The sequence below is a fragment of the Paramacrobiotus metropolitanus genome, unplaced genomic scaffold (genome assembly GCF_019649055.1).
Source record: "Paramacrobiotus metropolitanus isolate TYO unplaced genomic scaffold, Prichtersi_v1.0 Parri_scaffold0000087, whole genome shotgun sequence".
Taxonomy (NCBI): domain Eukaryota; kingdom Metazoa; phylum Tardigrada; class Eutardigrada; order Parachela; family Macrobiotidae; genus Paramacrobiotus; species Paramacrobiotus metropolitanus.
In genome coordinates this window covers 212,575-237,119 of record NW_026570307.1, presented here as the reverse complement: position 1 = coordinate 237,119, position 24,545 = coordinate 212,575, and the positions used below count along the sequence as shown (strand labels likewise).

Here is a 24,545-nt window from a genome sequence, read left to right as displayed (position 1 = left end):
TTTTTCCACTTATTATCGATTTAGTTTTTTATTTCTTGAATTTACCACAAAACGCCATATAAAACCTCATAGCAAAAAGGAACACAGTTCGGCAAAATAAGTGTTATTTTCGTAATAACTATATTCCTGCATTCTTCGCTATTCTCTAACACAAATAAATCTGACCAATGTGCCACAGTAAGTGAACATCCGAATCCAATCTTGTACGTTGCACAAAAAGCAGAAAAAAACAGCCGACATGCACATTCAGTTCGGCAAAAAGGCTCTCTCAAAAACAGGAGATCACACCCCAGATCCAACACCAAACACATAAGCCTTTCCAACACGAACTGAAACCAAACACCATTTCTCATGTCCCGAAAATCAACGTCAAACGAAAGCCAGCACCGATCCGCTCCAAATAATGTCCACTTTTCAAGAGTATCACACGCTGTACGCCTGTCTTATGCGAATCCAAATCCTTCCGAACATTCATGGATGGCCGTTAACAGCATTGTACGCAATTTATCATATGTCTCGTATGCCGGTAAATCCAACTGATTGAAGCTGAAAAAATAAAAACAACATAATTATTAATACGCAAGTCATCTGTCAGTAGAATTTGTCAATCAACAGTGCACGATTACCGCATTAACAAAATAAATTAGCAAAAAACTTACCAAGTGTGAGCCGACGGCAAACGATCCGTACTGCGATCATCACGATGAATCTGGAATTTCTGCGCACCACTCATGCCTTCCAGAGCGGCAAAACCGTTCAGCGGCACTTTGCTGGTACCGGTGACAAACTGTAAAAACTTGGCGCGATCCGCTTGATCGAAGGAGCGCAATGCACGCCAAAACCACTGAATCTATAACAATAATCAAACTGTCAGCATGTGGCAGCCTTTCATAGCACGAATACCGAAACGCTACCTGCAAAGAGCTTGCTTGGTACTTGTGATAATCCGTATTTGATTTCAGATCATCAATGTCGATGTTAGGCAATCCACTGATCAGGAGCTCCAATTCTTGCTCGTTGAAAATCGAAATCAACCGTTTGGGAATCACTTCGTAAAAGCCTAAAGAAAAAACACAAACTTAAATCGAATGCAAACATTTAAACCCTTTAAAAACAAACAAAACCTAAAGATATCAATAAACGAGATTTAGGTAACAACTGAAAATAATTATCCAAATTACTGAAAAGTGTACACTGTACACACACTTTTTAGTAATTCGGACAATAATTTTAACACATGCTGCTCAACACAGTGATGATGTTACCCAAACAGTTACAAATTAGCCATTGTGCGATACTGTTTTAATAGTTTGATTACAATTGGTTTGCACAGTCTCAAAGCATAATATCGATAATGAATCAGCAGTCATAGGGAAAAATCGCTATACAAATATCCAACGCACCTTCCAGGAAGCTATCGAGTTGTTTGCGGATAGACTGTGTCATCTTCATCTGGCAGGCCAACCGGACATACTCGTGTTTGGTCTCATTCGTTACGGGGATATTCCGCCCATTGGGCTTCAGATCACGCACTTCCGTCGCGCCGAATTCCTGCACTTCAGTGCTGAAGGTCAGATCCGAGCCGACCTCTTCCACGGAATGGTTGAGCAGATACACAAGGCCTTGGTAGAACGAGTAGTCTTCACTCTCCATATCCGTGTACCTAATACGAAAAATCAATTACCATAAATCAACGTGCTAACCAATGCGTCATCACCCAGACTGCGCGGCACCTACTTGACAGGTTTTCCGAGAATGTGTTTGTAGAAGGAGCGCGTAAAGTAGCAGTCCAACAGCTTATTGTCGTAGATGGCTTTGGCAATCAGTCGGCCGACAAACTTGAAATACTGCAGGTGGTTGGTATTGATGGCCGAGTGGGAATTAATCATGTAGGTGACACGGTCGCCCGGTGATGTGCGGAACAGGGCGTACATGGGGTTGAAGATCTCCCGAGAAATGATCGAATACCATTCTCGCAACAATCCACCGGCATCCTGGCCTTCTTCACCCTCGAACATAATGTAGAATCGGGCCTTCCATTCTTCTGGTGAGCGGCGATGGAGATCACGGAATGAGTCTTCGAACACCACAGATCTACAAAAAGAAACCATATATTTACCACCTTATCTACGAAGCTAGGAATTCATTAGCGTAGAACAGTGAACACTTAATATTATTTACCTGCGAATTCGTAATGCCAAGTCTTCACGGCGCATTCGATGAGCATCGGCGTCGACCTTATCCAGCTCATGTCGGAAATACTTGCGCTTTACATCGAAATCCAGCACCCGCGTATGATCGACCAACACGGCAAACGGTCCATCACTCAGCGGCACAGTAGACTGGCGCAGAATCTGGTTCAGCACCACTTTGTGTGTTTCCGCAAAATGCAGGAATTTGCGAACATCGAGCGGCAGATGTCCCATGCCTTGCTCCGCCAGCACCGTCGACGCTTCCCCGCTCACCGCGGCACCGGGTGACGGTGGTGCGGCCGCTTCCTCGGCGGCATGGTGCTGTTCTTGGGTGACACTGCGCGCCCGTTCCAACCGCGTATCCGCATTCTTCCGTTCCGTAGCATGGACCAAGAAGAACGATTCAACGGTTGGCTGCAGAATCAGCACCGCGTTTTGATCGCCGGTCTTTTCAAGTTCGGACAGGCAAAGCGACAGATAGGTCCACAGATCATCCACACTCAACAGTTCACTCATCGGCGGTAGATCCACTTCCGGCTCCTGTGGCTGCAGTGCACTGGGAGACGCCTGAACTCCCACACTTTCCGTTGTGCGGACGGCGCCCGGTTCTTCATGATTGGTCACATCTACATCCATGGGCGTAGGGGTCTGTTCGCGGAAAATCGGTGTGGAAGGCTGTGGCGAGGACTTGCGCTGACGCTGTCGGTATGATATTTCCAAAAGACGTCGGGCCAGTGAGTTCACTGTCCCGTTTGGACACTCTTCAGCTTTATCACCTAAAACGAAAGACCACACAAATCACTCGCAATCCAATGAATTTTTTTCAACTATCGTATAACGCAATACGCCAATTTCTAATTTCCTAAAAAACCGCCATTTTCACACAGACATACCTGCCCGCGACCGCAAGAAAGTTCTTGAATTTCCTCGTAAGTCGATCATCATTTTCAGCAGCTTCAACATGAAAGTCTGGCAAGATGACTTCCCGGTTAGATTCGACATTGCAGTGAGATGGACTTCCGGACCAGCTTGTGCTTTTCCTTTGGACTTATAAAGCACCACTGATTCCCCAGTTGAGAACCTAAAACATAAAAAAATTGAGGCAAATTCGGATTTCTTTTCCACATGCCTATCGGATTACCGATCAGAGATGATTCCTTTGGCAGATCCATCAGAGGAAACACTTTCAGGGCTCTCTTCAGATTCCTCCGTTTTCTCGCGAGATTTTTGGGCATTATACGTAGCCGCTTCTTTCATCAATGACTCAATCTGTTTGCACACATCCACGGCCAACTGGCGAATACCATTCAACAGCATCTGTCCGATGGCCTGCCGTACTGAACTGCCAAAACGCTGGGCCAAAACGATCAGGGTATGGGTTATGTTCTCCAATCCTTCCTCAGAACAGCGGCGAGCAATTAAAACGTTCACCAGCTCTCGCAGTAAACTGCAGATCTCTTCGCACTGCTCAAATTCCACTGACAAGGAAAACTTAATGGCACCGGGTGACGATAATTGGCTTAATTCTGCAAACAAAATATGATCCCATGCACTATTACAAACAAATTTAACAAGGCGAAGACCGATTAAAATCAAGTCGACATACCACTGGCAGCAGTAGAGATTTGGTCTTTCAGATCGTACAAATCGGCCTGTGGATCCAGCCCAGCCAGGAACTTGGTCAGCATTCCTTCCACTTCAGCCGTCGTAGCGGCGTAATCCCCACCTTCCGTTTCGACGATGGGCACCGGAGGCTGCACAGATAAATCCATACTTCCAAGGCTGAAGTAGCGCGTTATGGCAGCTTTCCACACCACCATCTCTCTGTCCTTTTTGCTCAGTTTACCCGGCCGAATCGCACCACGAGCTGTTTTTGACACGGCCGAATTCATCACCGGAATACCCAAATCGCGCTTATGGACATTGTTGGCAATGGACGCAATCAAACGCAGCAATCGATCGGACAGATCGGGAATTTTGTGGAACGTCTCCGAAAGCAGCATGGTAATCAGCTGTCCCAAGCCCGAGTTAACAAACGTCGTCATACGCAGCGGCTCATCTGGTCCCAGCTCCAGTACACTCGTCGGCCCCGCACTGCTCATCCTGCTTGAAACTTTTCCACTCTTGCGCAGTCCACTTCCGACCTGTGCGTCCAGTTTCACCAACACTTCCCAGAAATCTTGTTGCCCGCCCTTCGCTACAACACCGTGCGAGCGCGCTGATCCCCGGCTGGGCGATTTGGAATTTCGATTGCTACCGTGCGAATCCGGTGTGGATTTTTCCAACGATGGCTGCATGCCCAGTTGCGCTACGTGACGGATCGCATACGGAACAAACTGTTCGGGAAAGTTTTTGGCCATCAACATCAGGCAATCCAACAAATTCGTGCAGACGATCTGCGCCGCCTGCGGATGGATGGTTATCAAAGGGGTCTGCGCAGTCTGCGGCTTTTTCAATTGTTTCGGCATCAACTGGAAGACGTTGGCCCGGCAGCCCAACGCCGCGTCGATACTGATGTTCAGCCAATTTGGTTTGATGGTGGAATACACTTTCTTCGCTTCCTGGGCTTTGCTGTCATCCGCTTTCTTCAGCATTGACATTACGGCGTCAAAGACCCACTCCCGTGTCGGAATATGATGACAAATGTTGCGGAAGATGCGCTGCAGCCGACCAACATTCACCGCCGGTGCATTGAGAAAGTACAGCACCAGTAAGCATGCCAGCGCTTCAAAGTCCAGAATGGGCTTGGCGTTGTTCTTGCCCATGGACTCTAAATCCGCATTCCGTGACAGCTCCGTACCCGTTCCCGTGGTGGCCCGACTCCATCCTGACGAGCGCAGTCCCGCCCCGTACCACTGATCCGGTCCACCGGCATTCCCGGCCCGCATCCGCAGCCGTCCAATCTGCCGACGTCCCATGGTCCCGCCGCCGCGGGTGGCGAAATTAGTTGTATACGGTCGTCCGGTTAATCCTCCGCGTGATCGCAAAGCTGCAAGAAATACGTGACGTCGACCCGTTGGCACATGATCATCAGCAGCATCAAGGTTGAGCTCACTTGGATAACGACCGCGCATGAACGCAATCACGTCGCCTTCAAACGCCAGGCCGCCATGGAAGATGTGACGCTGTTCCATATCCCGGCGCAATGTCCGGGCTTCCTGGGCCACCGTGTCCGGCAGGACGGTCAGCATAGAATCATCAATATCCGCCAGGATCTGGCGACGGAGACTGGGCGCCAGACTCTGCAGGAAGTTGGCTGGATCAAAGGGGGCGTCCGGTGCAGCGTTCTGCGCCGCAAGGCGAGCCTGCTCTAGGCGCTGCTGGGCTAATACCTACACAGAAAGCAAGACAAGATGCTTTCAACGCTCACGTTTCATCAAAATAAGAACACGTACTTCTTCTTGAATATTCGGCGGCAATGCTGCCAGAAACTCTGGACTGATTTCGATCAGCTGTGGTTGGGGTACACCCGATGAAGGCCCTGGTTGACTGGGATCAGGGACTGCGGCTGGCACAGGTGCGGCATTACTGGAAGCAGCTGCTCTGGTTTGCATGTTCTGTTGCTGAACGCGCTGCATCCTTAAATAATCCGCAATAACTTCCTGGCGCATATTTTCGGGTAATGCTTCTAAGAATGACGGATCAATTCCTTCCGGATAGTTATTATTGTTACCTAAAAACATGTCTCAACGTCACAACTGGAACCTCAGCGCGTTAAATTACTGTAATGCATTCACAAAAAATGTTTTGTCGATAGGCTTTCCACCGATTAACACACGGTAGATCTGCGAAAACCGAGGATATTCCTAACATTCACTATGGCATCATAAATTAGCAAAGGAATCATCGCGAGAACTTTGCTGGATTAGGTGCCTTTGAGAGTTCTTATCGGTTCACTACGTACTGGTGGAGGGGCCCTGGTCACTGGAACTGGCAGTTTCCGTTGAAGTGCCTTCCGCGGCCGTCGTAACTGAGATGTCCTGTCCTCCCGTAGTGTCCATACTTGCAGCAGGCGGTGCTGTTGGGAGGACATTACTGCTCACTGTCGGTGGCACGGATAATACTTGCCCCAGACCAGCATCGGCTTCAGCCGCTGGTGAATTAACGGCCATTTCGGCTGGGGATACCGGGTTCGGTGCTCCAGACGCTGAAAAAACCACAACTTAATTAAAATGTCACCAGATGGTAGTGACCAGACGACGAAAACTGAGCCATTTCCCAAAAATCACAATCTTCTACGAACTCTAGCACTAGACTGAAATATGTCTGCAACGACTTTACAAAGTTTGTACACAATCCCTAAAGAAATTTTCCCATTACCACTATGAAAGAATTTACTTTTTTATCGAATTACCATTCAGAAGCAAATCGTGTGCCGGAACTGATGGAGCCGGAGTAGTCTGCTCCGTACTCATGTCTGTCAACGCCATAGCCGCGTCCTGCAGTTCCCCATCAGTGTCTTCCGATAAATGACTAGAATAATCCTCAGAATTTTCAGAATCCGATTCATTCATCGCCTGTGCTACAACCGCTTGACTCAGGGCTGCCACCGCCTCAGCCTGCAGTTCCACATGCTCCTGCATCCGTGCAATGTCATCCAAGAGTTCATCTCGCACCGCCTGAGCATTAATCACAAAATTCAGCGCATCTTCGTGAGCAGTAGAAGAGCCTGCTGTGGCTTGGGTTTCCACACTGGCATCTATAAATATTCATCAGTGTCACATTTTGTATTTTCAGTAAACACAATGGAAACAGATTCGTACTCGTAACCGAATCCTGAGATCTTCGGTGAAAAACAGAAGAGGGATGCAACACAGACATACCAGCCCGTGATGCGGAAATCGGCGAGGTGGCAGTATCAGTCGTTTCCGGCTTCTTCATATTTTTCATAATCTCATCACGTTTAACTTCGAGATCAGGAAAGATAAACGGTTTCACCATGTCAGCACTTTCAATCACATTATCACCATCCAACACCCGGGCCTCTTCGCTCCAACGGCGAACCAAGGATGGCAGCGTGGCTACCAGTCCCGTGTTGCCCAAAAAGATCGGATCATCCTAACAGAAAATCAAATAAAATACCGAACTACAAAAGCCTTCAAATGCTAACTCAAACATACCATGAGGACAAGATCTTCCTGTTCGGTAGGACGAACGCTGCTGTACTCTGGCTCGTCCCAGAACAGGGCCCGCGGATCTCGCATCGCTCTGGCTGCTCCAAAGCCGCCCTCCGCCGAAACAATCATGTCGTTTTCGATACGGAATGTCGGGCCCAGGAGCCGCTGCAGAATTGCCGGTCCAGGATTGATCGCTCGCGTTCCGGCACCGAGTCCGCCGCGTCCCAAATTGGTTCGCACACGGAGGGTCCGCAGTCCACGGCTGCCTAATGACGCCTCCGAGACACCGGCTCCCAAACCAATCCGAGGCAGTGCTCCCGCAGCCGCTCCCTGAGCCACTTCCGCACCAGCTGGCGGTCGTGATAGCAACGGATGACTGGAGGAGATGGAGAGCGGGGGCGGCAACTGCCGGCCACCCATATCTCCACCCTGTATTTCTTGCGCAAGTCCCCCAGGGCCAACCGTATTCACTTCGAACACCAGTGGTTGATCCAAGATTCCATGATGAGCGTGAGCATGGACGGCCGCCCCGGGAAAAAGATCTTCCAGGTGCAGCAGCATGTCGTCATCGGGATTTTGTTCTTCATCCCATTCGACCGCACCAAAAGCAGCATGGTACAGGTTAGCCATGCCGCCGGCACCATTGTTGTCCACGGGCACACCCTGTACAAAAGTTAACAGATAGGAAACGGAGTCTTCTATGTCCAAAAGAAACCAGTCTAGAGGAACCGTCCACATACCGGCTCAACCAGCTCATCATCGTCATCCTCATCATCTTCCTCATCCTCTTCTTCGTCATCTTCGTCGTCGTCTTCATCATGCATCTCCTCGTCTTCATCCGCTTCATCCTGTTCTTCGTCGGTAATACGGCCAGGAGATCGTCGTTGATTGATGTCGTTTTCTTCGGTTTCCGAATCGTCGTCATCCATCGACACTTCCAGTTCATTGATACGATGACTGTGGCGCGGTGGTGGACGGTCACCGTCCTCATCATCTGATCCCCCGCGTGGATTATCCATATCGATTTCCATAGCTGGCGCCCGTAAGAAAATATCACCCATTTCTGCTGCTTCGGACATGTTCAACTGCAAAGGAGTATAACTTGACTGACCTCGCGGATACAGAGGAGCTAAGGCAAGAATTTCTATACGAACGATAAGCACAACGAAATCTTCAATATTCTTCTTTCTAACGAAACCTTCAATATTCGGAAACTGTGCAATATAATACTGAAATACTGAAATAATTCGAGCACAACAGCGGAAAAACAACCGCTTTCAGCAAGGCTTCGGTGTATGAATTCATTGCACGGAAATTCTCGCGCAGAAAGTCCATGAGCTGAATTCGAAAATATTTATTCTCGCACCAAGTACAAGGTCCCTCAATCATCAAGCAAACGAAAGCGGGGGACATGAGGTGCCGCAGTTACTGTATACAGGGCCGCACTTACAGCCTCATCGGAAATTGGTGCCACGTCGTTTTCCGTCCGTTGAGACTCATCGACAGCTGAAACTCTCGTCAAATCGGCAGCCTCTGCGTTTCCGGCGGTGGACAGGGTATTGGTAACCGCTACGCTGGAATGTCGCGTTCTTGACTTCGGTTTATCCTGTTGTGATGCTAATCGCGTCAAGATCTCCAGTGGGCGTAAAATAGCGTTGACAGTTACAGCCAAATGTGGGCTACGAAGATCCAGGCAGTGCGGAATCTTTGCCAAGTCGTTGATTAAGTTTCGCTTTGCCATGAATCGTGCCATTTGGTTGACAACATATTGTACTTTACGTCCATCGTTAGGATCCGCTACCCGTGTCGGACAAGCGTCAACCATCGTATGAATCTGCGAAAGAAAAGCTTGTTGTAAAACTGCCCTCCAAAACCTGTAAGCCATAAACTGAATACACACACAGAAATTTTAAAGTTCAAAGAAAAGCTGTATGAACTCATTGCACGGAAATTCTCGCACAGAAAGTCCATGAGCTGAATCCAAATCATGATTTCGCACCAAATAAAAGGTCCCTCAATCATTAAAAAAATGAAAGCGGGGGACATGAAGTGCCGCAGTAAAGTTAATGTTCATGTCGATGCTTTCCCTACTTACGATGTTCGCTAAGGCACCAATTCGTTCATGTTTTTCTTGTGTTTCTGGTAACAGCGTCGCACGATACAATGCCTGCTTCACTTCTTCCACAGCCTGCATCTGGGCTCGAGGGTTCTCGCATGCCGACGCCAGGGCCGCCATCAGAACCCGTGTGGAATGAGGGCAATACTCGTCACCGGCTTTCTGTGCCATGTGGACGAAATTGTCCAGAATAAATGCTAAGGCACCCACGTTTTCCTAACAAAGAATCAGTTTTAAACAAAATAACAATCTATGTATTGCAGTAAAAATTATTCACCTCTTTAATCAATCCGCCTTGGTCTACGGAAAACGTATGACCCAAAACGAACTCCGCCACCAGACTGTACGACTTGATCAACTCAGCAATGACCCGCAAGGTAACGGACTTGTTCATCACCGGCTTCTTGGCTTTCTCAGACGCTTTCCAGATGTTGTGCTCCGCATCCAAACTCGAACCATTCACACTTGACGAAGTCGCAGCCGCATCTCCGCTCTGTGTGGTCTGCAACATCTGCTGAAGCTGATGTACCGATGATTTCAACAGCGAGATCCGTTCACTCACTGCTCCAGCGCCTTCTTTCCCGTCTTTCTTCAATTCAGGCTTCCCTTCGGGTTCCCAGGGGACCACCAGCAAGTTCAACAATTCAGCCATGACCAATTTGAGCGCGGTCTTATAATCCGCGGACTGATCGCTGCTGACGGCTTTGTTACGGAACTTCGGTGGGCTTGGCTTGATCAAATCCGTTCGCGAATTCGGATCATCAGTGCGAACAGCGGCTGCCTGAGTCGGGGCAGGAGTATTGAACTGTATCGTGCGTTTAGCACATTCGACGAACAGTTCGGGATTTCGGGCCGCTCCAGGCCAGCAAATTCGCATGATATAATTGCCTTCCCGTACAGCATGGGAGCCGTAATTCGTACCGGCTGTTTGTGAAACCACACCGTAGGTCAACCATGAACAAAACTACAAAGAAACAGACATCACTATTAAACAGACTCGCATTTAACGTGCACAAACAAGACCAGTAAGTACCTTTTCCATGGAATGCTCAAGGATGGGACCATTTTCAATAATGTGGCGTATAAGATGGGTTAAAAATGAGCTGAAACTTTCGAAGAATGATCGTCGATCCAAACCCAAAAGGATTTGTGGCCCTTTTAATTCGGCAAAATGGCGAGCCGAATCGTAATCTCTAGTAAACCGCAGCAGCACCCGCATTGCGGCCTGCAGGGTGTCAGGATCCAGCTTTTGATGTACCAAACTGACGATGTCATTGATAAGGAGAAACTTTTGCTCTTTATTCAGACCACTCATCAAGGCAAAAGGTTTTTCCTCAGCCTGGTCTTGGTCGGTCTGCATCGCACTTCCATCGTCCGAACTTTCGGTTGGTTTTTCCACCGGTTTCGCTTCGCGCTTTTTTAGCTCTCTCATAATTGGTCGTCGACTGCCGCTGGAATCCGTCACTTGTACCATATCCTTGAAGCGCACAATGTACTGCCGTACGGGTCCGGCTCCTTGGCCAGTGAGCTTACATGTTGGCATGCCCCTCTCGTAGGCATCGTTGATTTCCTTGTTATTCTGCTCACTGTAAGCGGTCCACTTTCCTAGCCGCACATCCAACCATTTCCATGTGGGAGTGTAATACTTCTGTAGAATCTCCTTGCGTTTCACCATGGCGCACATTTTTTCGTATGAGTCCAGTATCAGAAACGCGAAGGCCAACCACTTCGGAACCAATTCCATACCGCGCGCTACCATGCCGTAAATGCGCCTGGCTGCACTGATGAGATTGATTAGCAACGGGATCAAACTATCGCCATCCAAAATCTTCCCACAATCTTCTTGGTTGTCCTAAAAAATAAAATCAATTACAAAAATATATGTTGTCAATTCCAAACTGCAAAGCAAACTTACCTGAAGCAATATACACAGCAAGTGCAGCCTTGCCGTTAGCTTCTGCGATTCAGCAGAACTTCTCATCAGCTTCGCAAATGACACATCCGCCGGTGGGGTCACTGTTCCCGTGTACATTGCATCTGCGTTGTTCACAACTGTTGTTGCAAACATTACAGCATCCGCTCCCAGCTTCCGGATTAGCCGGAGTCGCCATTCATTGCCGTTCCGCTTGCTGATCACGGAGATAAGGTCGGCAACCTTGAAAACACATTCAGGAGCATAATCAACCAAATCCACACATAGCGGCAGCGCTTTGTCGATGAGAGCCTCAATTTGCTGCGGTGTCGGCGCCGTGGGAGGAACTTGCGGGGCCAATGCACTCGATGAGGACGCACCATCGGCACTTGGCGCGCCGGTATCCCGGTCCCCAATTGACATGGCAATAGCCTGCAGCATAATTTCGTCCTCCGCGTTGTCGAAGTCCACGTCCATCAAGCGCATACCGGCAGTGCGCAGCACTCGCTCATTCTGGTAATTCAAAAGGTAATCCGCAGCTTGTTCGACATTATTGTTGGTATGCTCCAGAGCTTCGACAGCAGCTTCTCTCTGAAAGCCCATGTCCATTAAAGCTTGCTGCTGCTGAGTTGGCCCAGGTGGAGCAGGAGGAGCCTCAGGTGCAGGAGCAGCGGCGTTCGGACCGGGTGGACCAGCTTCGGGGGCGGCCGCAGCGCTAACTTCCGGCGCCTTCTCCTTGATGATAGCTTCAATTTTCATAATGTGGCTCAAGATGGTCAGCAATAGATCTCCCGTACTTTCTCCAAAGCTCTTCAGTGTCTGCACCGACAACAGCCGATCCACCACTTGCAGTGTATGGTGCAGCATTTTGATGTAATACTGCGCTGGATCGAATGGAGCATAACCGGATATCGCAATCCTCGACGGAGGCAGAACATTGGGTGTTTCCATAACGGCTTTCGGATTAATCAATTTCTCTAACAAGGACAACCAGGCAACCACAAAATCCACAATAAACTGATTGATCATAGTTTTCTCCGTCACTGAGCGGTTAATATCGGACTCCACACTTGGTCCTTTCATCACATTTTCAAAAATTCCAAAGAACGCATCGACTGTCCCCACCGCAATAAACTTCTGAAGCATATAATGGAAGGCAAACCGTTTCTCATCGAAAATCAACGGTTGTATGAAGGTAAGAACACAGATCAGATAATTTAACCGGAAGCGCGCTGGCGGGTTACTTAACGGGCCTTTCTTATTGAGCACTTGGGTCATTAAGCCAGCAATCGTTGTAGCCACTTGTCGAGCACTGCTGCTTGGGACTTCACCGTTTCGCGATCCAATGGCCTGTCGGCGCTGTCGTGCCGGATTGACGCAAAACTTTACCATTAAACTCAGTAATTCGCCAGTGACACGGCACAACTTCGTCGCCACGGTAATCAAAGGCTTTAACAGCTTAACAATATGGATTTGCGGTCGAGTACCATTGGTGGAGGTCTTTCGTGAAACAGCAACTGGCGCAGGCGGAACGGATACGGAAGTGCTCGGTTGTTCATCAACATCCATTGGTGTGCCGCCGCTGGAATTTTCGTCGCTTGGCTTTTCTTCTTCTACTGCGCCTTTTCGGTTGGCCAAAATCAGCTTCAAATCAGTCCGACTAATGTCGCTCTCCTGAGGCAGCAGCCCCTCGTCGCTGCATAACGCAATCAAGATCGTATTCTCCCAAATCAGGAAACTGTACAAATCCGCGATCTCCTGGAGAAGCTTCAATCCCTTCTCTGTTGCCCAGGAGTTTGTACATATTATCCGGATATCCGACTATTAATAAAAATTTGGTTAAGCGCAAACAATCGGTGACCAACTTGGTACTCGATCAACGCAGGTAAACTAAATTATTGCACCTGATTCAGTTTACAGATGTGCGCCATCATGCTGACATAGCTGTGCATGTAACAGAGCCGATGAAGTAACGGTGTGCGTTGTGGATCTTTCAGCGCATCATCGATATTCGGAGCCGTACGTGCCCACTCATTCAGCATCGCCGATCCTCCGGGCTCAGGCACCGGTTTCGTGCAGGCCTTGATTTCTTTCAGCACGAGCTCCATGTGGGTAAACGCCTCCTCCAAAACCAAATGATCGCGACAATAAGCTACCACCGATTTTACCAGAGTATACGCTGCATGACATGCGTTGGAGTATGGGAAATCCAAAGGCAAATTCGGCAAGCGGAAGATTTCCATCAAGGGTTTCAATCCATCCTGCCGAATGAATTCCCGACAATGATCATCGGTGGAGTTGCTGGTCAAAACGGCTTCCACAAATTTGGTCTACAAAATTCAAGAAATAAGATTCTGCTTAAGAAATGAGATACAGAGTGCCAATACATACCACGTGCACTATGTAGTCCAGTAGCGGTACGGGAGTTTTCTCTTTCATGTCAGATTCCTGGGTAGCGACGGTATCCATTTGGAGTCCAGACGGTACTGTGTGAAAAGTCCCAGCTGTTCCCTGCTGCGAATCTTCGAAGTCTTCGTCTTCAGAGTCTGAATCTCCCGGAATGCTTTGATCGGCCCGTTGGACGCGATTGATCGATTGGATTAAAGTACCGTTGCCAACCGCAATAAAATTCGGGTCTCTCCCGATGGCGCACAAATCGTTCAACAGCTGAAACAAAACATCCTGCTAAGTTAACGGAGTAACAAGCACAGTAATTGTAAATTTTACAATTGGAAAAAAAATTTGATATGGTTACAAAATTCGCAAAGATATTACCTTAACAATATCTTGCATGGCCTGCGCCCGCAGAGACGGTTGATGCCGCATCAACTCATCCACAGCACTGCCCAAACCGGTCGCAGTATCTCCATAGCTCTCGCCAGTACGCCGACGCCGCATGGCCGGTAGATAGTCTGGCATTAAGAGGACTTTGAACAATTTTTCGAACGGCTTCAAAGCCACAAAAGCTTGCAGTCCTCGCGAATTCAAACATAACGCGCTGCAGATGTTCGGAATTGCTGATAACACTTCTTTTGTAGGAGGCAACTATAAGGAAAAAAATTCCGATGTCCACATTGAATACCAAAGAAGAAACCATGAAATGGTTAATTCTTAACGATGATTTGTGTGTCTTTCTAGCGTCGTTTACGAACAACAAATACATACTGTAGAAGTCGTAGATACCGCGACGCAACATTAATAAAAAACTACACAAATGTTCTTACATCTTTCAGAAGGACCGCTTGTAGAATGACATCCGTTAAACCGCGATCTTGCAAGGCAGAGAGCATGGCCGGCTCATGGAACACGTACACTGTGACAATATCAATGGCCAGCAGAAACAACGAAGATCCGTAATATTCCGCATTGCTGATAATATGTTTAAGCGAGTTAGGCAAACTTCCGTCCATCACTATAATACAACCACAAGATATGGTAAAAAAAGTTAAAATCATCAACACCTTCATAAAAGAGTAAACTTACGGTGGCGAACGGAATCCGTGAAAGTGGGGTCTGGAATGATTTTCTTCAAGAAGTTCAAAACGGATTTCAGCAAAGCCACGCGCTGCGGAAAGCATTGCTCTCCAGTTCCAGACTTGGAGGCCGACGGTGAAGGTTCAGTCTTCTCCTGTTTCGACGGACCAGCTCCACTATCCGATGTCACTGATTCGGACCGCTGCAGTGATGGCGCCTGAATCAGATCTGGCTGCTCTTTTGCGCAAATCTCCACTTCATGCTATTCACAGCAAACAGTCGATAAATGTTTATAATTCAAGCATGAAAATCTATAAACAATTCCTTACTTCCAAGCGTTTCGTGAACAAGGACAATCCGTTATGATTGTGGAAAGACTGCATATCCATGTTGGTAATCAAATCAATGACACGCACAGCCCGTGTCACAAACTAAACACAGAGTAAGAGGTCTTTGTCGGTCACATTCCTGTAACTCATCTTCCAACAAAAACACAAAAACTTACCGTGATGTTCTCTTCGGTTGTATCATACCAATTCACCACCTTCAACATAGATTCCATCATACCGCACGCCACCAATGAATCGCCTCCCGATTCATAGCTGGCCAAGTGGTACAGGAAAGAAAATACAGCTGTAGCGTAATTGATCGGGAACTGATCGCGCTTCCCTTCCGTTAGCGCCTGGATGCATGAACGCACAAGAACCGGCAGAAATCCGTGGTAGGAGGAGGCTGACATGGCATCAATGATATCGTTACAACGTGAGCCGCGGTCGTGGTGGACAATAGCGGTCAGCGTTCGCATTACGATTGTTTTCAAATCCTGCATAAGCAAATCAATAACAACATTTTAAAGATCCATTTGCGATATACCGACAAAAATTAAGTGGGTCAAATTAAAGTCATCATATTCACAAGAACGATGTGCAGTGCACTGCGTCTGTGCGTGTCAAATCCACTAAACAATTTTTTGAATAACAAAGAAATTCACAACAGAAGGTTTACCATCAATTCTGGCTTATGTTTCAGCTGGAGCACATCAACCAGCTCTTCCACAAGTCCTCCGTAAATGTATGAAGACACGTTTTCCGGAATGCGGCACGTGTAGGCCAAGATGGATAACGCTAGCAATCGCGATTGGACGCAATGCAAGCGCTGCTTGTAATTTCCAAAGCAATATGCTAGACGGAGGTGGAAATACAACGGGATCTACAATGCAGTCATACATTTACAGCACGGTCCTCGCTGAACTAATAATAACCCATGACGTCCATATCTTGCTGCACACCTGCTTAGCTTCCGGAATACGATATTCCCGCACGAGATCCGTCATAATTTCTGGCACCGTTTTTGGTTTCAACTAAAATCAAACAACCTCATCAAACTGAATCGATTCACCTATTACCAGCTCGTTATCATACTCTGTCAACATTTTCGATGTGGATCACATTTGTGGTAGACCGCTTTGCGCTGTCATCCTCGGATTCCGGCTCAGAAAAGAATTCAAAATGCACTGTCGTAGCGGTGGATGGATACTGATCCAAAGGGACATCTTCGCAGCACTTGGATAATCCGAAACCATTTACCTTGCCACCCCAAGTCTATACAAAAACAAATATAAAATACAACAACAATAAAGTCAGCTTAGAAAATGCAATAATTACCTCGGCAAGTAGTTGTAGACGCAAGAAGAGCTCTTTGTTTTGATCATCGCGCATTCGTGTCAGAAAACTGGTGCGTTTACTAAATATAAACGACCACATTAGAAAAAATTTCTTCGATGCTAATCTAAAACCTCACCTAAAAGTGTACAAAAGGGTAAGAACGTTTTCCACGATGTACATATCACTCGAGCCCAGTAAAGTGATCAGCCGATCCATGGAGTTGTACAGCTGTCTCGAGAAGCTGTGCTCGATGAGCATAGAAGTGAATCTTAGAACCTCTTTAACCAATGCTCCTTTCTGCAACAAAGATAGACTTCCTGAGAAATTATAAACTTGATACCACCTTCTAAAATGGACAACAAAACGGATGTATTTACCAATTTCGAGTCCTGGGAATCCGGAATATCACAGCTCAACATCCAATCGGCAGTGGTTGTCGCGTCCGCCAAAATCTCATCGAATTTGTTCAGGACATCCACCCAATGATAGATTTCACACTGCAGCCAAATGGAACATGTACTAATAATTTCTACCAGTAAAAACCGAAGAAAGTGGCACCTTGCTGACGGTCCAGGACTTGCAATCTTGAAGCGCTTTCAGAAATGCCGTGTCATCGTTGGCCACAGTCATTAACGACTGAATGACGGCTTTCGTATCCGGTGGCTGCAACATATTTTCCAATACAGCCACAGAACATACCAGCCACAGATTTCCCAAATAATATCATACCGGGTCAGCAGGGACCTTTTTGATTTTACTGCGATCGATCTTCATGGTGGACAACGTTTCTGCTGATGCAAAATAGTCCTTTCCGGTCGGGAGCCGAAGAATCGGATCGTAAGCCGAATGTAAAACAACTTCGACCGCGCAGGGGGCTACATTTCATTCAGAATCCTAAACACAAACCTTGAATTACGGACGGGCAAAACTGAGTAAGTTCCCGGTTAAACTAAAGCGGGGAAAGTTCTAAATTGGTGCAAACCTGATGAGTTACCACGCAAATTGAATGAAGCATTTCGTAATCTGCCGATGAGATTAAACAGATTACTGGATTTAGTGGATTACGTAGATTTCGTATTTAGAAGATAAGAAGACCAACTCTCCCAAAATTTTATGATAAACTCAATTCAAAATTTTCGCTATGCGCAATTTTCGGATCGAAAAGAAAAACGTTAATAAGTCTGCTACAGACTGAACGCTGTTTATGTGGAAGCTTACTTCTGACTGCGAGATCCTAAAAACAGTGCTGTAACTAATAACTTAAGTCGACTAATGTTCCGCTTAATACAACCAGAGAGAACTCGCAATCAATTTAATACTCGATCATAAGATCGCTGAAAGGATTTTCAAAAGAAAAAGCTGCTTAAAAAGTGCTTTAAATGTTAGCATAGTTTTCTCACTTTTCTGTTCTGAAACAAAATGCAAAAACAATGTTGTTTCTCTGCACCCGCATCTGGAAACACGATTGAAACGGGTCAATGCACGCACTCCGTACCAGCACAACTGAGCGCAACTGCTGATGAGTTAGTAGCAGCACCATAAATGAACATTCGCACAAGGAACTCGCCTATGCCGCTCTAATCTGAGACTTGCCCGACCACAAAACACACAGAACCACCACGTTCACCGAAAACATAGCTCGCTTTCGAAGTTTTCTTCACATGTACAAAATTCCTTGGAAGATTATTATCAGTAGACAGTTAAAACTTTAGAATATTTCAAAACCATGAAACGAAGCCTCGAAACGTCCTCATATTGCACTGAAGGCGCAAATGTACTTAGTGAGTGAGCGCGAGTTCCGACTATTTAAGATTCAGAAAATCGCAACCTCATAAGATGCGTTAATGCAACACAAAATTTCCAAGTACGTACAATGATACAGCGCTACTTACCGCGAGTAAAGTAGAAACCTGGGTATTCTTCAACAGCTCTTTAAAAATAAAAACAAAAATATATTTTAATTCAAAAAAACCAACCGGACTTGACTACTCGTTTGACATGCTGATTGCTGGATGCAGGTGTTGTTTATTTTGTGCGACTGTCGGAAACGTCCCCCGCATATTGGTGGCCCCTGGAGGTTAAGGGTATTTGAACCCCATAACAAGCTTCACCGCGCTACCAACTGCTATAATGTAAATCGTAAATAGAGCTTGTTCTAGACACACCACGGTGACCATGACGATGATGACTCACCATAAATTTATCGTTTTCCTGCTCTTTTCGCATCGTTACGGTTGTTACGATTACGATAAAACACCATGCTATCGTCACGCATTTCCGATAGCTTGCAGCTTGTAGCAGAACTGATATACTACCGTTCTCTTCCAAGAAATTAGTACAGCAAACATTCCTTTATGTTTTACAACTTTTCAAATTGCAGAAAACACTTCTAAAACATTTTAAAACAATTAATTTTGCAAGTTACTGAAACACCGGAAATAGCATGTATGCTCAAACTGCCGCCCCACAAGCGGCTGTCACGGCTCTGCACTTCCACTCGATACAAAAATTAAAAAGCAACCAAGTTTAAATAAATATATGTCTTCTAAACTTGAAGTGATATCTTGTTTAACATAATATTTTCATCAAATTCTGATTTTTGAAAAATGGAAACCAGTACAGCGATCTCCAGAAGATGCTTTAAGGCACGTCATGATTTACCTTTGCTTGAACAAGTTCAGCACTACAACCCGTACGCCTCGGACGATCGAGAGGGAGCCTGGAAGTCAGTTGTTGAATCTCTGAATGATGCCAAGGTACGTTTCTGCAGCACTTGCCTAACATGTTTTAGGATCATCGTTCCTATTTTTAACGGAAAGACAGTTGCTAAAACCACCCGCTTTGACAGCTATTTGAGCGGCCTTTGGACGTGCGAGCCGTTAAAGAGAGACTGTCGACCCTTGTTACCAGTTATCAGGCAAACGACTTGCGCAATAAAAGTAAAAGTGGAACTGAGGAGCAGTACGGCCGCATGGAACAACTGTTAGAAGATATCGCCTCATTAATTAAATCCGCTGCAAAAGAGAAGGAAGAAAAGAAAAAGGCTGCGAAGGAAAAAGAAACACGTCGAGATCGCACAGCGTCTCTGATGCGAGCTGCGGGCGAGACGGGACGGGCTGGCCCTGACTACACTGAAGCAACAGGTATGTACGAAATATTCCACCATGCAACTTTCTTTTACGGCAGTTTTCTTGTGTGTAATTGTGTAATTTTTTCTTAACGATATTAAATTGCACAGAATTAATGATTACAGTGATAACGCTCTGATATCTTATTTACAGAGAAAATGGATAAGGAGACCTTTTTGCGTGAAACTGGTTTGGACGAACGTGACTGGGAAGAAGAGCTGCGCACCAGACGAGGAGTTTCTGTCGCTGATGATTTGGCCTCATCGTCGTCTTCCAGTGCATTGCGGTCATCGCGAAAAGCCAGCAAAAAGTACGAGGCTGAAACTGACATGAAATGGATGGAATTTTTTCGCGAACAGGAAGAGAAAAAATTGCAATTTGAAGAAAAAAAAGCGGCTGATCAAAAAGAGATTAGACTAAAAGAACTGGAACTTGAAAAGTACAAGCTTGATATCGAAAAACTCAGATATAAAGCATTTTTACATAATAAGTGAAGGCGATTAGAAATTAAAAACTAATGTAGCAGTTTTATTTTATTGCAAATATTCCTGCAGCGTAGGTGGTTCCGTATCAAAAAACTGACTTGCTTCGTTAGGATACATGCAGTTTATACAGTTAGTTAGTAAAACAGCCACTATAAACATCTTGTTAATTGGCTTCTGTAATAGCGCCATCTGCTTTTTAAAGTCAACAAACGCAAATTTTGCAACGACTTCTTTGAATCCCCATTCAACACTTTCGCGTACTGTTTTCATCGCATTGTTCTGCATGCGCTTCAGGAGGTTAGTACGTACTTCCAGCTTCGAGAACGGCTTCCGCAAGAACGCATTGTTTCCGTAACCTTCATCTCCGTAGAGTAGGGTTGTTAACGGTGCGGTGCGGTGTACACCGGTGTGCCGTCGGTGCGGTTTTACAAGAAATCGCACTTACCTTACCGGTGTAAAGCGAAAATCGCACCGGACGGTGCGGTGAAAAATAAAAATCGCACCGCAATTTTTCACACCGCACCGCACCGGTGTGCACCGGTGTAGCACACGTTAGTAGAAGAAAAAGCAACAATTAGCAATTTTATCACTTATCAATCGCCAGAACTTCTTAGCACTGCTAGCTTTCAGCCTTCTAAAGGCATCACCAGCAGGATGTATCCAATCGTAGGAAAACTGTAATGAAGACGTGAAATATCGAAAACAATTTCCCTAAGAATATTTGTGACGAAACCAAATCAACGTAGAGCGTGGAAAATCAAGCCGCCAATATTATTACGCAGCAATGTTACACATTTTCTTTAATCTTATGGCAGCCCGGTTGTTGCAGCAGCTACAAGTTGAAACTTGTGATTGTGAGACTGTGAGTGAGCAATAGCATTGAGTACTTACCTACTTTGTCATACCGACTGATACGGTACTGACTTACAAGCGCCACAGCCCGTGCTCCCCGTGGGCATGTGCCCATCCAGCAGCGTCATCGCATAAAAATGTTTTAAATTTTTTAAAACACTACGAATTTTAGAAATCTTCGGTTAACCGGTGGTTAACCGGTGTACGTTAACGCGGTTACCCAACCACACCGGTGTGCGCCGGTGTGGTTTTTCTCAAAAACCGCACCGCCTGTACCAATTTTGTTTCGAAATCGCACCGCAATTTTTTCAAATTGCACCGGTAAAAAACCGCACCGTTAACAACCTTACCGTAGAGTATAAACTTTCGCTGATAAGTTCTCTGCTTCTTCTCCAGCTGCTCTAAAAGCCCGCTTTCCCTAAACATGCGGCTGTCATGCATCGTGCCGGGCTGACCTCCACTTAGACTGCAGATTAAACCGTTGGGGAGCACAACAGATTGCCATTTTGTACAGTGAAATCGCTTGTGTCCACTGTACATGATTTCTTGATTCACCGAAGGACGGCAGATGGGACGTGCTGTACCATCAATAAACCCGAAAACATTAGGGATGATTCCTCCTTTCCCCGCAATTGCAGTCGCGTACAACGCAAAAAAAATCTTCTGATAGCCAGTCGTGATCCCATGTTGATAGATGATTTTTCCATTGGATATCAACAATATTCAAAGTGGCATAAAATATTCTTGACAGGGACCCGTGAGAACGACCAAACAGCTTTCTTAAATCAATCCATCTGTTAGGATATGCCAGGCGTCGGAGTAGTATGCACAGAGCTTCTATACCAGACGCATGGTCTCCTGTTGCTGTCACAACCGAATCTGGAATTTTAAGGCATATACGCAAAGTGGGGATATCGTCCTTTCTGAATCGAAAATAATCCCAACACTCTTTCTCGCTGCAGTTCTCTAGACGAAAAGCTCTTTCGGTCCAGTTATCACGCTGCTCTACTCGCCTTCCGTTTCTTATCAAGCGCCGACGCAGAATCACGAATAATTTCAGCGAAATATATTTTTTGTAGTACAAAAGGTATAGAGTGGATTTCTTCATTTTTACAAATTTCTCAAATAAAGACTGCAAAAATTTTTTTTAAAAATTTGAAGATCTAGACGGAAATCGTTATCGTCATGAATGCCGAACAAGCTAAAATCGGAACGATCACGATAACTACCGTCACGGTTACCGTATTATATGTACCGTGTTATCCAGAACAAGCTCTAATAAGTAAAAATTCTCGTATATTATTGTACATACTTTCTAGTCAAAGATAAAATTTAAATTTCATTTGACAAGAACTTTATATTCCTATCATATTTAGACTATTACAGCGCTGGTTAAAACACTGAGATCTTGAGATAGTAATAAAATTGAATCACCTTCTGTTTTGCTGTCTGCGAGTCGGAAGGAGCTGACTTCGGCTTGACTTCGGGCCTTCGGCTATCCTGGTGCGTAGGGGACTAGGGGACAAGCATAAACAGTGATAAACTGCAAATTTAACTACCGATTTTACATCTTTTAATTTTTCTGTTCGAACTGCTCAGATCGTGCATGACAGTATGCGAGCATTGTTCTACCGCTTTCTTGATCGATGGCCAGGGAAAGAACGATTTGGTTACTATCGTTTCCTGCCACTGTTCTTCGCATGTGGAGCGGCTATTGAGGTTAGGTTGTAGGACCCTTGCATATTGCTAGCATTACATGATTACATGCATACAAGAATTGAGCTTCGCTTCACTTATTGTTGGCTTTTGCAGTTTATTATGATCCATTTGACTATCGGAGAAACTAATTTTTGTAAGTCTAGCTTTATGGATTTATTGTGAAAGAGGAATCACCATGTAAATGGGGCATCATTGTTAGATGATGTATATAAGCGTAAGCATCCGGAGCGATTGATTCCTGTGAAGGCTGCCCACGACAGTTCATTTCCCATATTGTCTCCCGACAGTCCGGAGCTGCCCAGTTTTCTTAGCTCTTATCAAAAAATCCTGGAGCAACGGCAGTCAACTTCTCAGACTTCGTCGGCAGTATCGACACAAGTTTGACCGGGGCTCCTGTAATTGTGTAAACGTCGTGGATCCAAATTCGAAATGATCAGTCGGGAGTACATCAAATTCGCCTTTGCGTCTGGTCTGTCTGCTCTGGCCGGCGCGCAGTTTGTTCACTGGATGTTTCAGCCTTTGAAGGTGGGCATGTGTAAGGATGTATTGGTTGAAATGTAGTAACGAAATGGGTTTGAACATTTAATTTTCGGCTGGTTTTTATCTTCGTGAATCAAGACTATCCACACGCATTCACCGTTTGATCGCAGTGCGAGCCTGGTTTGTATTTTTCCAAATTTCCATAGGTGCTTTTGAAAAAGCAATAAGGGTATGCCAGTCTTATAATTATAATGTTATTTTTAATTCGTGAAACTAGTTTTTGAATTGACTTTACTTTCTTTGTTAAAAGCTGCGTAACTAGCACAATATATGCTAGTTGTTTTCAATGTCTTCATCAGGCAATCAGTACGTATTCTTTCGATTGCAGGTTAGCGCGGCATCTGAAACACCAGCTGTTACTGCTCCCTTACCATCCCCTGCTCAACAACCTCCCCCTCTGCTGAATCAAAAAACGTAGTTAAAAACTAAATGTGTTACCGAAAATTGCTTGAGCGCATAGATGCGAGCACATAATTATGCAAGTTGCAGCTTGGTTTACGATGTTTTTTCGGTGCGATGCTGTGGTGAATTTTTAACGGCTTTGTTGCTTTTGCACCCGTCCTGACATGTTGATGAAATAATAATTAAATTCAGTATAATTATCTATCTTGTGTTGTAGACTCGGTAATACGTGATAGATGGTGGCTTTTGGTTTTCAAGGCTTTTGGTACCTGTATTTATTATGGAACCATATTTTACTGATACGAAGGCTCAGGAAATTGAGGAATAAATACTGCTTACCGTTAGCGAATACCGGTAGCCGGTTACGGGCTTACAGCTGAGGCCGTATCACGCATCGTTTTTTCTTTCATTTTCAGAAAAAGGAGTACAAATGCTTACCTGCCCCAGGAAACGCACCAGTCTTTTATCAAACGGACGAAAAACTGGGTGCAATAAAGGGTCAACAGCATAAGAACATGTCATATGCTCGTTATAACAGAGCACCAAGAAGAACAGCTGAACCATAGAAAAGGAAAATATTTTCCTTTTATTTAGTATTTTCCTTCTCTATGGTTGAACCCCATAATACAAGCGCGAGAAAGGAGACTTAAAGATTTTCATGAGCATTTGGCCAGTTTCGTGAATCCGAAGTCCCAACAAGCAGATCTCGGATCACAAAGACCAGACCAACAGAAGGTTTAGACTTTGGTGTGCTTAGCAATGATCCGCAAAAATTGCGATGTGATACATCCTTGTGTTGATAACTTTTAATTTTCCACGTTTTTCACCAGCCTGTTTCAATACAATCACACTATTGTTTCAATACTTCCGATACTGCGGGTTACGCGCCCCGCAGAAGCAGTTGCGTTGGCTGTCAATACACTTTGTTTTTTTAGATCTTTTTT

General features: G+C 45.7%; 4 protein-coding genes across 7 annotated transcripts; 2 read left to right on the top strand and 2 right to left on the bottom strand.

Moving 5' to 3' along the window:
• LOC129596211 (E3 ubiquitin-protein ligase HUWE1-like) lies at positions 1–18,500 on the bottom strand. 4 transcript variants are annotated; one of them, XM_055493434.1, is made up of 37 exons: positions 18,368–18,500; positions 17,205–17,369; positions 17,034–17,138; positions 16,853–16,972; positions 16,612–16,772; positions 16,476–16,554; positions 16,233–16,412; positions 16,100–16,171; positions 15,817–16,020; positions 15,317–15,634; positions 15,141–15,242; positions 14,821–15,073; positions 14,562–14,749; positions 14,113–14,382; positions 13,729–14,004; positions 13,242–13,667; positions 11,341–13,158; positions 10,459–11,277; positions 9,703–10,389; positions 9,405–9,641; positions 8,760–9,143; positions 8,050–8,394; positions 7,313–7,972; positions 6,956–7,250; positions 6,547–6,891; positions 6,097–6,339; positions 5,588–5,865; positions 5,248–5,524; positions 3,799–5,181; positions 3,334–3,718; positions 3,086–3,273; positions 2,182–2,968; positions 1,738–2,094; positions 1,404–1,663; positions 915–1,060; positions 660–850; positions 1–546 (listed from the first exon to the last, which is right to left on the bottom strand). In XM_055493434.1, the coding sequence occupies exons 2-37, from the start codon at positions 17,247–17,249 to the stop codon at positions 444–446; spliced, it is 12,987 nt and encodes a 4,328-aa protein (XP_055349409.1). In that variant the 5' UTR covers positions 17,250–17,369; positions 18,368–18,500; the 3' UTR covers positions 1–443. The 4 variants fall into 4 exon arrangements, with proteins under 4 accessions (XP_055349409.1, XP_055349412.1, XP_055349411.1 ...); XM_055493437.1 differs by having other exon boundaries at positions 7,016–7,250; XM_055493436.1 differs by lacking the exon at positions 18,368–18,500 and adding an exon at positions 17,876–17,970.
• Positions 18,501–18,862: 362 nt separating this feature from the next.
• On the top strand, positions 18,863–20,238 carry LOC129596213 (DNA ligase 1-like). The gene is made up of 3 exons (XM_055493439.1): positions 18,863–19,231; positions 19,324–19,618; positions 19,757–20,238. Exons 1-3 carry the CDS (start codon positions 19,082–19,084, stop codon positions 20,095–20,097), a joined length of 786 nt encoding a protein of 261 aa, XP_055349414.1. The 5' UTR covers positions 18,863–19,081; the 3' UTR covers positions 20,098–20,238.
• On the bottom strand, positions 19,875–22,370 carry LOC129596212 (uncharacterized). The gene is given in 3 exon segments (XM_055493438.1): positions 19,875–20,450; positions 21,291–21,597; positions 21,599–22,370. Coding segments are annotated over 3 exon segments (1,071 nt in total). The 5' UTR covers positions 22,049–22,370; the 3' UTR covers positions 19,875–20,136.
• LOC129596214 (small integral membrane protein 4-like) lies at positions 22,214–23,893 on the top strand. Its single transcript, XM_055493440.1, has 4 exons — positions 22,214–22,659; positions 22,753–22,792; positions 22,859–23,184; positions 23,528–23,893. Exons 1-3 carry the CDS (start codon positions 22,555–22,557, stop codon positions 23,041–23,043), a joined length of 330 nt encoding a protein of 109 aa, XP_055349415.1. The 5' UTR covers positions 22,214–22,554; the 3' UTR covers positions 23,044–23,184; positions 23,528–23,893.
• Positions 23,894–24,545: the final 652 nt, after the last annotated feature.

Coding starts and splice junctions, on each gene's coding strand:
- LOC129596211 (XM_055493434.1), bottom strand. CDS start 17,249: ATGAAGATCGATCGCAGTAAAATCAAAAAGGTCCCTGCTGACCCG. Junction 14,750..14,820: donor CACGGATTCCGTTCGCCACC/GTAAGTTTACTC, acceptor GTTGTATTATAG/TGATGGACGGAAGTTTGCCT. Junction 11,278..11,340: donor TGCTGTGTATATTGCTTCAG/GTAAGTTTGCTT, acceptor TTTATTTTTTAG/GACAACCAAGAAGATTGTGG.
- LOC129596213 (XM_055493439.1), top strand. CDS start 19,082: ATGGAAACCAGTACAGCGATCTCCAGAAGATGCTTTAAGGCACGTCAT. Junction 19,232..19,323: donor AATCTCTGAATGATGCCAAG/GTACGTTTCTGC, acceptor CCGCTTTGACAG/CTATTTGAGCGGCCTTTGGA. Junction 19,619..19,756: donor TGACTACACTGAAGCAACAG/GTATGTACGAAA, acceptor TCTTATTTACAG/AGAAAATGGATAAGGAGACC.
- LOC129596214 (XM_055493440.1), top strand. CDS start 22,555: ATGCGAGCATTGTTCTACCGCTTTCTTGATCGATGGCCAGGGAAAGAA. Junction 22,660..22,752: donor CATGTGGAGCGGCTATTGAG/GTTAGGTTGTAG, acceptor TGGCTTTTGCAG/TTTATTATGATCCATTTGAC. Junction 22,793..22,858: donor TATCGGAGAAACTAATTTTT/GTAAGTCTAGCT, acceptor CATCATTGTTAG/ATGATGTATATAAGCGTAAG.